The sequence below is a fragment of the Gracilinanus agilis genome, chromosome 3 (assembly GCF_016433145.1).
Source record: "Gracilinanus agilis isolate LMUSP501 chromosome 3, AgileGrace, whole genome shotgun sequence".
Classification (NCBI taxonomy): Eukaryota; Metazoa; Chordata; class Mammalia; order Didelphimorphia; family Didelphidae; genus Gracilinanus; species Gracilinanus agilis.
In genome coordinates this window covers 590,352,425-590,369,102 of record NC_058132.1, presented here as the reverse complement: position 1 = coordinate 590,369,102, position 16,678 = coordinate 590,352,425, and the positions used below count along the sequence as shown (strand labels likewise).

At 35.7% G+C, this 16,678-nt stretch overlaps 1 protein-coding gene across 1 annotated transcript in view; it reads right to left on the bottom strand.

The window, feature by feature from the left end:
• DNAJC15 (DnaJ heat shock protein family (Hsp40) member C15) overlaps window positions 1–16,678 on the bottom strand; it is a 62,325-nt gene that overhangs the window by 34,309 nt on the left and 11,338 nt on the right. Inside the window, exon 4 of the mRNA XM_044669385.1 lies at window positions 7,686–7,759. Coding sequence (XP_044525320.1) covers window positions 7,686–7,759 — 74 coding nt within the window. The remainder of the gene's footprint in view (window positions 1–7,685; window positions 7,760–16,678) is intronic.

Genomic DNA, 16,678 nt, shown 5'->3' with positions numbered 1-16,678 from the left:
CAGAATTTATGATCAAACAGGAGATAAAGAGTAATAGAGGATATAAAAGGAATAAGTTTGATTACATTAAATCTAAAAGCTTTCACACAAACAAAACCAATGTACCCAACATTAGAAAGAAAACAGAAAACTGGGAGGAAAAAACTTTATATCAAGTATCTCTCGCAAAAGGCCTCATTTCTTAAGTATATAGAGAACTGAGTCAAATTTATAACGATTCAAGTCACCAATTTATAAGTGATCAAAGGATATGAACAAGTAGTTTTCAGATGAAGAAATTAAAGTTAGCCATAATCATATGAAAAATACTCTAAATCACTATTCATTAGAGAAAAGCAAATTAAAACAACTTTGATTACCAACTCTCAATTATAAGGTTGACTAATATGACAGAAAAGGAAAATAATAAATGTTGGAGGGAATGTGGAAAAATTGGAATACTAATGCACTGTTGGTGGAATTGTGAACTGACCCAATCATTCCTGACAACAACTTGGAACTATCCCTAAAACACTACAAAAAAAGGCTATAAAAACCATACTTACTTTTGACCCAGCAATAGTACTACTAGTCTATATCTCAGAGAGACTTTTTTAAAAAAGGAAAAGGACCTATATGAACAAAAATATTTATATAAGCTTCTTTTTTAATAGTAATAAAGGATTAAAAATGGAGGGAATGTCCATCAAGTGGGGAATGACTGAACAAATGGTATCTGATTGTGATGGAATACTACTGTGCTATAAGAAATGACAAGCAGAATGATTTCAGAAAAACCTGGAAAGACTTACATGAACTATTATTGCAAAGTGAAGTGAGAAGAACCAGGAAAACATTGTATCAAGTAATCTCAATATCATACAATGATCCACTGTGAATGACTTAACTATTCCCAGCAATACACTGACCTAAGACAATTCTGAAGAAGGCATGATGAAAAATGTTAATCCACCTTATAAGAGCAGTGGTTTCCAAACTTTTTTGGCCTACCGCCCCCTTTCCATAAAAAATATTACTTAGCGACCCCTGGAAATTAATTTTTAAAAATTTTAATAGCAGTTAATAGGAAAGATATATGTATTAATGTTTCTACCTTTTTTGTAAAAATATAGTAAAGAAAAGTGTAAATTAGAAATATTGAACTTTGAAATTATGTAACTATTTATTGAACTCAGAATAGAATGTAATACAAAAAAAGTTAAAACATTCAAAATCATCTTAATGAGAAGGATGAACCTAGTGTGTTGTTACCAATTTAGTAATCCTCGGCTCTATTTTCATTAGCAGTGATCTTAAATCACCGCGATTGACTATTTGCAATTGGTTGCTTTTTTTTTTGTTAATAAACTGGTTACTGCATTGAATACATGTTCCACTAAATATGAGGAAGGAAATGCAATTAAGGACTTTTGAATTATAGCCCATATTTCAGGATAAGCCGTAGGGATCTCCTTTTGCAAATGCACCTGTGGTCATCACTGCCCCCCTGGATCACTGCAGCACCCACTAGGGGGCGGTGGCGCCCACTTTGGGAATCACTGTTATAGAGAAAGAATTGGAGTCTGAATGCAGATTGAGACATACTTTTTTTACTTTCTTTTTGTCAATTATCTTTTTTCACATCATGAATTAATAAAGAAATGTGTTTTATATGACTATACAAGTACAACCTATATCAAACTGACTGCTTTCTCAAAGAGGAAGGAGATAGAAGAAAGGAAGAAGAGAATTAAAAACTCAAAAATTTTAAAAACAAATATTAAAAATTTTTCACATGTAATTGGGAAAAAATGTTTTAAAAACATTTAAATGAATAAAGCAGAATTGTCAAACTCATGCAATACTCCCCAGTGCTACCCAAACCATAATAAAATGTTACTGAGAAATATTAACAAAATTAATTAAACATACAATAGAACATGCATAATGTTATATGTGGTTGTCTAAATCAGTTAAATAGCCCACAGGGATCCTTATGTAAGATTCAAAGGCCTTCCTTTCTATTTGAGTTTGAGCCCACTGTCCTCTAGGATATACCTCTAATCTCTCAAATGTCCCAAACAGGTCATAATCATATAAAAGATGTACAGTTACAAACTGAAGAGTCAGGATTATCCTAACACCTAAACTATTATTACATGATGGCCATCATGAAATCTGTTAAAGGAATATTCAAAATAAATCAAGGAAACAAAAACCTTTAATTAATCCAATTCAATCAATATTCTGAAGCACAATACCCCTACATGATTGATCATAGGACTACAGTCATAAAAAGAACTAGCTTTTTAAGCAACAGTGTAAGGATGGGATTTGTGCAAAGGGGATGGGACAAAAGGAGCCAGAGAAGGAGTTGCTGACAATTGGTGACAGTTGAGACCAAAGAGAATTCTGGGAATTTCTCGGAGTGTAAAGGGGGAAAAGGGGCTTTAGGGTTGAATATATTAAAATATTGGTCACCGGGGAAAAATCCCCAATTAAGGAATAACCACAAGTCAAAATGACTTTTATGGAAGTTTATTTACAAAATAAAGGAGAGAGTAGAAGTAGAAAAATGAGAAGAGGGTAGAATAAGAGGTTTGCATTTAAGTCTGGGATTTACTCCAGCAGGGCGCTAGAGGCCCAGCCAGACTCTAAAAGTCTCTGGTTTTAGCCAGAGGGTAAATAAAATAAGGGTTTTAGCCACAAGGGCTTCTCCCAATCAAGGGAGCCTCCCGGAGGCTAGTACCTCCTGGAAGGTTAAAGGAATCAGCCTTCTTCACTCACCACGTGTTGTTCTAAGAGAGAGATTTAAGAGCATTCTCACCAAGGTCTCAGGGTCCCAGGTCCAGCACTCCTCCAGGTCCCAGCAATGAACAAGAAGAGAGCTGATTCACTCCACTCTCCCTTTTTTAAAGGGGTCACTTATGCATCAGTTCCTGTGCCTCCCTCCTAGTTTGCAGGTCCAATCACAACAGACGCTTCTCTTAGGACTGTCTAGGGGGCAGTCAGTTGATTCTGATTCATTACTCATTCTAACACACATGGATTATGAACCTCCTCCACTAGTGAATCAAATGGTGGTGTTTACATCTTCGGTGATTAGATCTAAATAAGGGCAGGGTAGATTTAATCTCATTATCATAGGAGGAAGAAGGAGGAGAGGGCTTCTTTGGGCGGAGGCCTGGGAAGAGAGAGGAGGATTCAAGCTTGGATCCAGTCCTGATTATCTTTCTTTGGAAATTGAAATCCTGATTCCCTGGTCAAAGCCATTCATCACATCTCAACCATCAAGACTTCAATCATAGAGTGAGCTAAGTTTTTGGACTCCATTTTGGGAGCAATCTCTTAATTTCCTCCCACTACCCAACCTTGCTAGGAGACAGACCCCCTTTCAGTCAAAACTTACAATTACAGAAAAGGATAGAAATAGAAATAGAAGGAGAAGAGTCGAGCAGAGAAGTTTAGGAGTGAGAACCATTGGGTTTTCCACCTAAGTAACGGACCTCATAGCAATAAAGAGGGAATTCCCAAAATCCCTCTGCCCTTCACCCCTTTCCCCAAACCCTGAATTGTGAATAATAAAAGCCATTCATTAGTCAGATAGCAGAGTGCCTGAGAGACAACAAGGGAGAGGGGAATCACAGCTTGGTCTGGCTGCCTCCATCTTGAAGCCAGACCACCCACTGTGAAGTTGACTGACCTCGGGGGAGGCTTGTGTGAACCCCACCCTCATTCAGAATTGGATTGGGGTACCACATACCTCATCTTATAGGGACGTCTCGCCCCCAACTCCTATGGGGTGGCATGAGCATCCAGGTCACGCAGTTACAGGGTGACACTCCCTCGAAGTCTCCTAGTGTATATTCAGCCCCAGGGGAGAGCTAGAAGAGAGACTCACCTCATAGACACTCTCACTCACACACACACACACACACACACTCTCTCTCTCTCTCTCTCTCTCTCTCTTTCTCTCTCTCTCTCTCCCTCTCTCTCTCTCCCCTCTTTATCAAACACTGATTACAGGTTCTCTTTATTATTACAACAGGTGGCCCAGTGGATGGAATGCTGGAGCCTGGAATCAGGAAGATGCTGGAGCATCAGACATTTACTGGGTGACCCTAGGCAAGTCACTTCACCAGATTGTGTTGTAGTTTTCCTCAATTATAAAATTGGGATAATAAGAGGACCAGCACCTACTTCTCAGAGCTGCTGTGAATATAAAATAGGATATTTGTAAAGAACTTAGCTCAGGGCCTAGCATGGAGGAACCAATGATAAATATGTGTGTTCCTTTCCCTCCCCTTCTCCATTTCTGGTACTTAAAAGAATCCGCTACTTAAATGAACCTATGTGGTTCTTGTAATTAGTCTTTTTGCCATATTTGTCCTGATTAAAATATACCACACACACACACACACACACACACACACACACACACACACACACAGTCCAAAATACTCTTTTGTAGTTAATATTCTAAATGTAGTTAAATGAAAACAAATATAAGTTAGAAAAACAATCTTTTCAATTACAAATGGCAAAGGACTTGATTTTAATGGCATGACAGAATAAGATTTGGTAATGCTAACACTGGAAATTAAAATCTTAATTGGCTAAATTCATAGTTTAGAGGTACCTATGGGTTCTCTGAAACCAAACCAAAGGATCTAAAGTCTGACTTAGGTCCTACATCAAGATGGGAACATGAGCATGAGTCCTTTTATGCCTACCATACAACACAAGGACCAGCGATGGTAAGTTCAGAGAGGCTCATCCTTAGCTTAACCACACATTAATAAATTTTCCAAAAATGGTAATTCCTAAAGATGACATCCTAAATTATAGTTTTTAAATTTTGCTAATATCCCTACCAGTGCTGAATCTATGATTCTATGTTACTAAATTTTGTGTCTAGATGGGGTCTATTACTATAGCAACATTAAGAAACGAGAAATGGGAAACAAAATAATTATGACTCTGGTATTCTATGAACATATTCTAAGGAAACTGTTTACAACACCAAGTCTAAAAGAGGACTTAATTATAGTCTTAACTGAGAAGCAATATGGCATGTAAATGTTGATTACTATTGTTTTTAGAGAAGGACAAGAAAAAAATGGGACTGAGTTTGGTGTAATAAGTAGGTTAGAATTTGAATAAGAAAAAATGGGTTCAAATATGTTATCCAACACTTAATAACTATGTGACCCTGGATAAGTCACTTAACCTATGTAAGCTGTAGTTTTCAATATCTATAATATAAGAGAGTTGTTGGAACTCTGGGATCCCTTCTAATTTTATCTATGACCCTATGAAGGTGTAACTGAGAAAATATGCTTTTCATTTAGACAGTGCTTTTCAAGTAGCAAGTAGTTTGACATATATGGTCTCAATTAATCTTCAAAATAACTTTATAAGAAGTAAACAGAGAGTGCAAATATTATTATCCTCATTTTATAGATAAAAACATTAAGGTTCAGAAAGGAAGTGCCCTGGCCAAAGGCACATGCCTTATAAGTGACAGAGATAGAACACAAATGCTGACACCATGTCCAAAGCAGATTTTTATTTAACTATACAACAGCGTTATTCTGGCACTGTGGAAACTTTCCTCTATAATAATTAAGGTTGCCAAAATGTAATAATTAAAAATTAAGTTAAAATTAAATTATGAGTCTGTTAGTAGCTTTAACAATTTAGTTTAATCAAAGTAAAGACAGTAAAGAGACGGAAATGTAAGAAAGAGGCAGGGAGCAGTTTAGCTAAATACCCTAAATGTGTTCTGATGGAAAGAAGTTCACCTCTGACAAAGGTTCCTTCAAGTTCAATCTCTAATCGAAGTCTGTGAGAGTCTCTTCTGCAAGAGTCCCCAGAGTAAGCATCTCCCTTCAGCAAGAGTAACCAGGGCGCAGTAGTGTCTCCAGCAAGTGTCACCAAGGCATGAATCTTCAGACCTCTGGTCATGCCTTTTTCTCCACCCACTAGTTCTCCCACATCACATCTCAGGAACCAATCATAGTTCCTCAATTTGTCTGGCACCACCCGTGGGGGGCAGTGTCTGTGGGATAATTTCCTGTCTCTGAGGGTGTGGTCTGTACTTGCTCATCAATAGTAAAGGATCTTCAAGTTCCTGACTGATTACATCAAAGGTCGATGATTGATTACATTAAAAAAAAAAAAAAGTAATTCCCTTTTCACACCTCAGAAGATTAGAAGTTTATTACTAAAGAGTTATAGAATTACCTTCTATAGAAACAGTTAAGCATTAGGTATATGAATATGAGATATTTTTTAATTAGTTTCAATCATGGAAATCAACTTGGAATTAGGTTTAAAAAGAATTAAAATAGGGGGCAGCGGGGTGGCTCAGTAGATTGAGAGGCAGGCCTAGAAGTGGGAGGTTCTAGGTTCAAATCTGGCCTCAGACACTTCCTAGCTGTGTGACCCTGGGTAAGTCACTCAATCCCCAATGCCTAGCCCTTACCACTCTTCTGCTGTGGAACCAGTACATAGTATTGATTCTAAGACAGAAGGTAAGGGTTTAAAAAAAAATGAATTAAACATCTATATCTTTTGACCCAGAAATTCTACTGCTAGGCATTTGACCAAGGTCAAAAACAGAAAGGTCCATATATATATATACCAAAATGTTCAATGTAGCACTTTTTGAAGTTGTAAAGAACTAAAAAATCCAAATGTCTTTTCATTGTGAAATGGCTTAATAAATTGTTGTACATGAATAGAATATATACCATTAGTGCACCATAAGAAACAAATATGAAGAATTCAGAGAAACAGGAAAACTTGGGCGAACTGATGTAGTGTGAAGTAAACAGAACATGAAAACAATATAAAGACTACAATAATGTAAACTAAAAGAACAACACAAAAAAGTTCTAAAACGAACACTCAGAAGCTATCCCGACCACTCACTCTGAAGAGAGCGGGCCTATGATCAATGGACTAAAAGAGATCCTTTCTCACCTAATTCTGAGTTTACAAGGGGTGGGAACAGTTTCCTTTCATCCCAAGTCTCCAGGCAGTTTCTACCTCTCATAACTCTTCTTTTTGAAGGCTGGGATTATTTCACTCTTGTTTTTGCATACTCAGCACTTAGTATAATGCCTGCTACAAAGTCAGTGCTTAACAAATGCTTCCTGATTGACAGTGACTAATCTGGAAAATAATGCTTGAGGTGTTTAGACCTGGAAAGAGCTCTTAAAGAAACCTTCCAAGAACAGTTGGAATTGCTAGTGCTTCAAGGTTTGTGTGACCTTTTAATCCCATTATCTCATTTGGTCTTCATACTCCTACTGTGAGACAGATAAGTACCACAGACCTTACAGATGACCCAACTGAGACTCACACAGATTAAGTAACTTGTCCAGAAACACAGAACCAATAAATTCTGAAGGCAGAATTTGAACATAGGTCTCTCTTCCCTCTAGGCCCATTGAGGAAAGAGAGTATGATTTTCACCCTACTAGAACATTGGTGCTAGAAGGGAGGTTAGAGTTCATTGAATACAATCTTCTAATCTCAGGGATGAGAAAATTAACTTGGTTAAAATGACACAAATAGTCAGTGAAGTAAAATAACTTTTGCTAACAAGACAAAATTAAATAGATTTGTGTAAGTTATTTCAAATTATGGAAATACAGCCAAATCGAAGTGAGTCCTAAACAGGCCACTCCAAGACTTACAGGAGATTGAATTTTCTTTGCAGTTTCTGTGATTACTTGTTCCAGAGGCTTCCAGATCTGAAATGCATAGCGACCTAAAAAAAACCATAAAAGCAAATACAATTTCTAAAAATGAAGAAAGAGTCATCAATATATTTATCTATTATAGCCTTTATTTTATGAGACATTTTACTTTATACAAGCTATTTCCAAAAGTAGCCAGGATTACATTTAAATTTATATTTTATATTTATATTTAATTTTTAAATTTATGGTTATATTTAAAATATAGATAATAATATTCTTGAATCTCATAATAAAAATGATCACAATTAGTCTAAGAAATGAACATGAATGATTTTAATGGAATTACCTCTAAACTAAACATCTTAGCAGAAAATCTTTTCCAAATATAACTGTGACCTCATATTCCCTTTCTTAATAGTTTATTTTATTATTTGGAGTTTTTTAGATTTTTTTTATACATATACATTTTATACTTATACATTTATACTTATACAACCTTCTCTGCCCCTTCCTATCTCCCCAAGTCCCACACATATAAAAGAAGAAATAAGTCTCCTTTTGTATTTAGGACATAAAGTAAGAACATAACTTTATTATCTGGGAATTTTACCTTTCATTTTTTTCAGTTTGAATGTCTGCCCCTCTGTCTATCTGCAAAGCAAATTACTGATAGGAATATCAAGGTCTATAGAAAGGCTCACAGCATCCTGCAGTTTTTTTTTTTTTGGGGGGGGGGATTTTTTGTATCTATTTTTACAAGAATCAAAGTCTCACCAGTACACACATATAGAGAATTGTTTTTCATTTGCAAATGGACTGCTTCAGGGTGCAAAACACAGTGACAGAACTGGGGCATCCACAAGACCCAGCTCCACCCAGTAATAACAACAAAAAGCTTTCTGAACAAAGGAAAACATTAAATAAGGTTAGCCTCCAGGTCCATTTCTACCCACATTCTTGACCAAACCTTTAATCATGTTCACTAGTGCATCTTTTATTCAATTTTGCTTTCTATAAGATTTAGCTTCTAAATTGCCTCAAGACCTTTCCAAACCTGGAACATGAAGCCACAACTGACAGCTTACTGGAACCTGAAAAAAAGAAGCTGGAGTCTTGGACATGGGATACGCCAAACCCATTAAAATGAAGTCATCAAGAACCCTTTTTTATTTTTTTTAAGTTTAAGTACATTTTTCCTCACAAGACTTTTATTCAAGGAATCTGTGAATCTGAGAAGTATGTACTCAATGAATATTATAGTTAACAATAAACATTTGACCATTTGGCCCCATATAGAACATTCATTCGGACTCTTACTGTTTGAAAGGCAATTCCCAAAGCAAAAGTAGCAGATGAGGAAGAGCTATATTCTCTACTTTTGAACCAACATTTGTACCTGAAATTCTAAAAATTTTTTCTCATAACATATTTCTACACTAATCATAGTAGTTCCTTGGATTCATTTCCAAAGCTCATTGAGAACTAATTCTGGACAAGGCACTCCAAATACAAGGACCAAAGTTAGTAAAACTATGGTAGTCTAGAGAGAAAACCCAAACCCAAATATAAGTTCTCCTGGTTATACATTTTAACTCAAAATAATGCCAATTAGATTAAATATCCTATTGTGACAAAGGCAAAAAATAACAGCTTTTATTTTCCACTTTTCTAGCTGTATGTAGCTGGACTTAGCATATCTACATTCATGTATAGTTTGATCTGAAACAGAGGATCCAGCTTTTTAGAAAAAGGCAAAGTACATAGAGCTTAAATATGAAAAAAATTAAAATAAAGTTTAACATACAAAATGTTCTACAGTTAATGTTCAATTAGTGAGCAGTCATGCAAAATATAAAAACAAATTAATAATTCAAGCAGGCAACAACTTTGTTTTAATTCTTTAAAATCGTTCTATCTTAAGTAGCAATTTTGGAATAGAAAGACTATTCTTCAGGTCTTAAAAGAAATGAAGTTATCAGTGATGCCATATTAAGTAACAGAAGGAAAGACCTCAATAAAAGGTATGATTTATCATTCAATCAAATGACATTTTTTCTCTTACTTATTACACGCCAGGCACTATGGTAAGCACTGAGAATATTAAGACAAAAACGTCTTTCTTTCAAGCTATTTAAGTAAGCAAGTTGTCAAAGCAGAGAGTAAAATGTAAGAAATAAAGCAAGTCTCTGCCTTCAGAGGGCTTATCTTCTCCAGGGTGTAAGGCATAGAAAAATATCATTGTATCTAGCAATTAGGAGGTCACAGACAAATTCCCAATTCTAAGAAATCAAAGATAATGAAACGGAGATATTGCAGGTAAATAACTCTGCTTTTATTGTTGATGTTTTAAACAGGTAAGTCACTTTTTAAAGCTCAGCAGTGAAAAAGAAGAAAAATATGACATTAGCTAGATGGGACAGTCAAGGGAAGACTTTTTAAAGTATTTGAAAGCCCTGGTTATGTTTCTAAGCTAATGGAAGGAGCCAATTGTGACTGAAGGATGACAAGGAAGGTACATGAGAGGATAGGGATAAATGCTGGAGCAAAGTTTGGAAGAAGTAGGAGAGAACAGGATCAAGGGCTTCTGTAGCATGCTTATTAGCACAAAGTAGGACTATCTCTTCTATAAGCAGATAAAATTAAGCAAGAAAAGATGATGATACTGAAAAAGTCTGAGGTATCAAAGAAGAATTGAGGGTTTCAGAGTAAATTGAAAGTTTGAAACTGTAAAAATAAAAAAGAGACTGTAAAAATAAATAATGAAAACTATGCAAATAAAGGTTTAAAACTGTTTAGATACTTTTGATAGATGTAATTAAAAGCATCTTCAGTGATAAAGTGAAATGAAGCTCATAAATTAACTTCTCTTAAGGGCCAGGCACACGGACACTAAAGAGACTCTTGTTATAGAAAAATAAACTATTGAAAGTATAAGGATAAAAAGGATTTTTAACTCTAAGGGAATCAAATACCTCCCAAATAAAACTCTCTGGTTCCACAAGAACCACTTTTCCTGTGTCCACAGGTTACACTGATCCTGATCTGACTAACCCAAGTGTTTACTATTCTAAATAAACTAACACTAATTATCTTTATAATTCTTAACTTCACTGCTAAGTTATAAAAATAACAAAGGCTAACTGGCTGAGTCTCAACAAGAACCATGTTAGGACTCAGAGCCTTAGCAGATTCAGAGTCCAAACCAAAGACCAGGTCTTTCTCTGGTCTTCTCAGAGTTAAAACAATCTATAAAAACAGTAATAGATAGTCACTAGTGTTTCCCAGTTTGGAAAAGGAAAACACTTAGCTCCTTCAGGTCTTTCCATCCTTTCCTTCTACCTTAGACAGGACAGAGTCTCTGTGAGTGACTCTGCCAACTGCCAGAGACCAACTGTCACACCCACAGAGAGTAACTGTCACAAAAAACCCTTTAGACTTGAAACTGACTGGCTCAGCTCTGTTTGAAACTCCAGTTCTTTCTCAAGCTAGCTTCTCTACTTCTTGTCTCTAAACTAATAAAACAAGACTTATTTTCTAATATCATCCTTATAAAACAGAATTTGAAATAAGAATATTCTGGACTTCTGGTGCCAAGACAGCAGAGAAAGGAGAGAACTGCCTGATCTCTCCCAAATTCCCTTCCAAACCACTTTAACACAAAGCTTCTTACTAAATTTTGGAGCAATGAAGAAGTTTTCCAACCCTGAAAAGCTCAAAGAATCAGCAGGAGAGAGTTTGTCTCCATGAAGTGGGAGGGAAGTGAAATCCAGAGCAAGCAGTCTGAGACAGGGCAGGCAGCACTCAAGTGGGGGAAGAGCAAGTACCAGTCCCCATAGCAGAGATGCCACAACCCAAAGCAAGCCAGCAGAAGGCCAGGCAAATTGAAGGTTAGCAAAGATGCCTCAAGTGGACACTGACCCATAATAGGGCCCTACCCCACTTCAGGCTACCGGCAAAGTCCACCATTGGGGAGGCTGGAAGTGAGGCCTCACCCCCAGGGCAAGCCAATAGCAAGACTCCACACTATGCAAGCATTGAAGAAAACCAGTAGTTGAGAACCCCCACTGAATAAACCAATAGTGAACACTGGCACTGGTACAAATCTGTTGTGAGCTGCCCCTACTCCCAATAAGGTTCAAGCCAGTAACTAGACCCTGAGGTTTCTAGAAGCTAGAAGCAAAGCCCTGAGCTCCAAAAGAAAAAGCTTGGGACAGTGGCTTCTTCCACCCAAAAACAGAGTCAAAATTTAATATATAGTGAAAAGTTACATGATAAACTGAAAAAAAATAAGCAAGAAAACAAAAAAGAGCCTAACTACATAAAGTTATCATGGTGACAGGGAGGATCTTGGCACAAACCTAAAACAGAACAATTTCAAAAAGGCTATATAACTGTAAAACTCAAAGAAAAATATGAATTTGGAGTCAGGCCCAAAAAGAACTGAAAGAAGTAAAAAGGACTTTAAAAATGAAATAAGAGGGAATAAAAATTGGGGAAAAGAAATGAAAATAACATAAGAATATCATGAAATATGAGTCAAGAGTTGGTAAAAGAAGCCCCCCAAATAAGAATATATACACACACATACATATATTCACCAAAGAAAACAACTCCTTAAATTGGTCAAATGAAAAAGGAGGTACAGAAGCTCATTGAAGAAAACAAGCTCTTAAAATTAGAATTGACCAAATAGAAGCTAATGATTCCATGAGATATCAAGAAGCTATCAAACAAAATCAAAAGAATAAAAAAGTAGAAGAAAATGTTAAATTTATCATCAGAAAAACAATTGTCATGGAAAACAGATTCAGGAGAGATAATTTAAGAATTATTGGATTATCTAAAAGCCACCACCAAAAAAAAGAACGTAGTTATTGTATTTCAAGAAATTATCAAGGAAAATTATCCAAATATCCTGGAATCAGAAGGCAAAACTGAAATGGAAAGAATCCACTGATAACTACCAGAAAGAGATCCCCAAATGAAAAATCCCAGAAATGTAGTAGACAAATTCCAGAGATCCTGGGTTAAGGAGAAAATACAATAAGCAACCAGAAAGAAACAATTCAATATCATGGAGTCAACAGTCAGGATAACACAAGATTTAGCCACATCTACTTTAAAGGAACTGAGGGCCTGGAATATGATATTCCAGAAGGCAAAGGAGATAGGATTACAACCAAGAATTACCTATCTCCCACCCACCCACCCACCCCCGGCCAAATGAGAATAATTCTTCAGGGGGAGGGGGTATCAATATTTAATGAAATTGAGAACTTTCAAACATTCCTAATCAAAAAATCAGAACTGCATAGAAAATACGACATTCAAACAGAAGACTCAAGAGTAGAAGAAGGTAAACAAGAAAGAGAAATCATAATGGATTCAATAAGTTTGAACTGTTTATATTCTTAGAAGATAATTCTTGTAACTCTAAAAACTTTATCAATATCAGGATAATCAGAAGGAATGTGTATATATATATATATATATATAGAGAGAGAGAGAGAGAGAGAGAGAGAGAGAGAGGATGTAGGTGTGAATTAACAATGGGATGTTACCCACAAAAACAAAATTAAGAAATGAGAAAGGAGATTTCACTGGGAGAAGAGAGAAGGGAGAAATAAAGTGGTGTGAATTATTATCTCAAATAAAAGTGGCATGAAAGAGTCATTACAATGGAAGGTTTTATGGGTAATATTAATCGTGTATGAGGTTTAGATATTGATAGTTGATTGATACTGATCAGGTGGTAGATACTGGCTAAAGCTGTTAGGACAACCTAGTTGAAGGAAGTGGATAAAGTGGCTGAACACAGCTTAATTCGAAATTTATGTATTTATAACTATGAGGAGAGGCAGGGACAGGATAAATAGGTAGGAATAAAGCAGGAAATATCTTACCCTAATACAAATATGTCTAACTAAAACCCAGAACCCAAAAATACACTTCATGGGGTGTCTTCTTTGTCTATCAGGTAGATATTATACTTTCATATGCTAACTAACTACAGATTAAATTCTATCTTATTAGCCTATTCTAAAATTATGAACTTCAAATTATATTAACTCCTTAAATTATCTATGAAAGTCCACAAGTTGTCTCAGCTAACTGTCAAATGTGACTGTTAGAAATGGTTAGCCTGCCTGACTCTCCCAGCAGGGAGCCAGACACTGATGTTGTTCCAGTGAGAGGAAAACAGAGCCCTCTCCTGGCAGCTTATCTCTCTGTAAGAAAGCTCTTAATCCCAAACAATTTTCTTCAGCTTCACAGATGTTCAACCAACTTCTCAAAGTTAACTCTCACAGAAATCACTAACAGATAGTTCCAAAGAAAAAATCTCAAGCAACCTGTTCAAAAGAGGGAGTTCAAGTGACAGGCCAAGAGTTCTGTAACTGCCTTCCCAACATGCAAATCTTCTTAAAAGCGCCCACAGTGATTTTTCCCCTGGCATTGCCTTAAAGGGGACTGGGCAAAAATCCTTTCTCTGGTTTACATCTCTGCTTCTAATTAGACTAGAAAGCTAATTAATAACTAATTAAAGTCAACAAAGGGAAGATGGAGGGAGTGTGGTAAGCAACACTTTAATTTTACTCTCATAAGATTTGGCTCAAAGAGGGAAAAATATACATAATAAGTTGACACAGAAATCTATTGTACTCTATGAGGAAGTAAAAAGGGACAGGGTAAGAGAAGGAAGAAGAAAGGACTGATAGAAGGGAAGACAGGTTTACAGAGTGCTCAAAAGTAAACTACTTATTAGAAGGAAGAAAGAGAAAGAAGAATAAACAGGGTAAATATAAGACAGAAGGAAATATACAATTATCATAATTATATGTATAATAATATATACAATAATCATAATCACAATTATCATAAATAACATAAAATATCATAATCACATACAAATATGAATGAGAGGAACTCACCCATAAAATGGAAGTGGACAACAGAATGGATCAAATACCAGAATCCTACAATATGCTAGCCACAAGAAACACTTTTGAAGCAAGGATACATATACAGACTAAAGGTAAAGGGCTAGATTAAAATCTATTGTGCTTCAGATGAAGTAAAATAAGCAGGAATAACAATCACAATCTCAGTCAAAGCTAAAGCAAAAAAAATGGTCTAATTAAAAAGAGATAATGAAGGAAATTATCTGTTCCTAAAAGGTACTACAGACAATGAAGTAATATCAATGCTAAATATATATGCACTAAATGGTATAGCATCCAAATTTTTTAAAGAAGGAAATAAATAGTAAATCTACACTAGCTGGGGAATCTCAACTTTTCCCTCTCAGGACTAGAAAAATCTAACCAAAAAATTAACAAGAAAGAAGTTAAGGAAGTGAACAGAATTTTAGAAAAATTAGATCTCTGGGGACAACTGAATGGGAATAGAAAAGAATACACTTTTTTCTCATCAGTACATGGCACCTACACAAAAACTGACCATATATTAGGGCATAAAACCCTTACAAACAAATGCATAAAAGCAGAAGTATCATTAAGTGCATCTTTGGGGGATCATAATGCAATGAAAATTATATTAAAAAACATAGAAAGAAAAATTTAAAATTATTTGGAAACTAAATCTAATTCTAAAGAATAAGTGGGTCTAAAAACAAATCACAGAAACAATCAGTAATTTCATTGATGAGAATGACAACAATGAGACAATATACCAAGATTTATGAGATACAGCCAAAGCAGTACTTAGAGGAAAGTTTATATTTTCTAAATGCTTACAGCAATAAATTAGATAAATGAATTGGACAAGCAACTAAAAAAATTAGAATAAACAGAAATATTGGCACTTTGGCAATGCCTTCACAAGGTTTCTTCTCTAGTTATGCTTCAGTGCCTTTATTGAAGGACTAGGACCTCAGGACTCTGAGCTCTAAACTTTCAGGCAGCCAGTAATGGAGTTAGAATAGTGCTGCCATTGGGACTGATGGTCTCTATACCACCTTTATACTCTGGGCTTGCTGAAGCACAAATTTATATAATATATGTCATTACCTAAAATAACAGAAATAATTAAATTTTGATGGGCCTATTAAGTCTGGAAAACAGCATACAGCTTCATTACTTTCCTTCAGAACAAGGCTTATGAGGACCTTCTTCCATTTCAACTTCAAGGATACATTTTCAATGACTACAGATAGTGTAAGAAATTGAAATAAGAACAGAATGAAGAGATCACTGGATACAAAGATGTCTAAAAGTTTCTATGAATCACTAAGATTTTAAGTTTGAAATTTATTTTTCATATACTATAATAATTCCTATATATTAGAGAGAATTACTGTGTATTCCTGTGACTGGGAACCTAGTACTATCCATACGGTTGCTTTTTGCATTTTCTTTGTTCTTGGGAATCTCAAAAAATGTCTTCCTTTTTAAAAGAATTTGGTTAATAAGTGAAGGGGAAAAGGGTTCTTGTCCTGCCTACTATTACCTGCCTACCTGAGGAGATGAGGAGGGTTGGGCAGTGTTAAAAAGGAATGAAAGATAGAAGAATATATATCTTTATAGATCTCCCTATAGATCTTCCTCTCTAGATCTGGGAGGATAAATGGTATGTAGATCTCAGAGATAATATGAATGGAGGAGGGATCAGGTGCCCAAAGCCTAAGCTGGCTATATTTGGTGAAGGAGGAATCACACTCCTCTCACAATAGCTGCTAATGTAATCTATTCCTCTTCTCCCTGACAGGCTTGGTTGGTTAAGCCTCTCAGTGGCTTCCTTCTAACAATTGCCCAGGTTGGGACCCTTGAGAGATTAGGTAGATGGTTAACCTTACTAGGCCCAACCTGAGGTTGGATTAGTTGTTAATAGGCTATTAATTGGCTATTGGAAACATTGTTATCTGACTGAGTATTGATTCTCCCCTTCCCAAGGGCTGTGGTAGAATAACTACTCAGGAAAGGTACTTGTTGGTAAATCACTGTATTAACTATTGATGGGGAAAGGAAAAC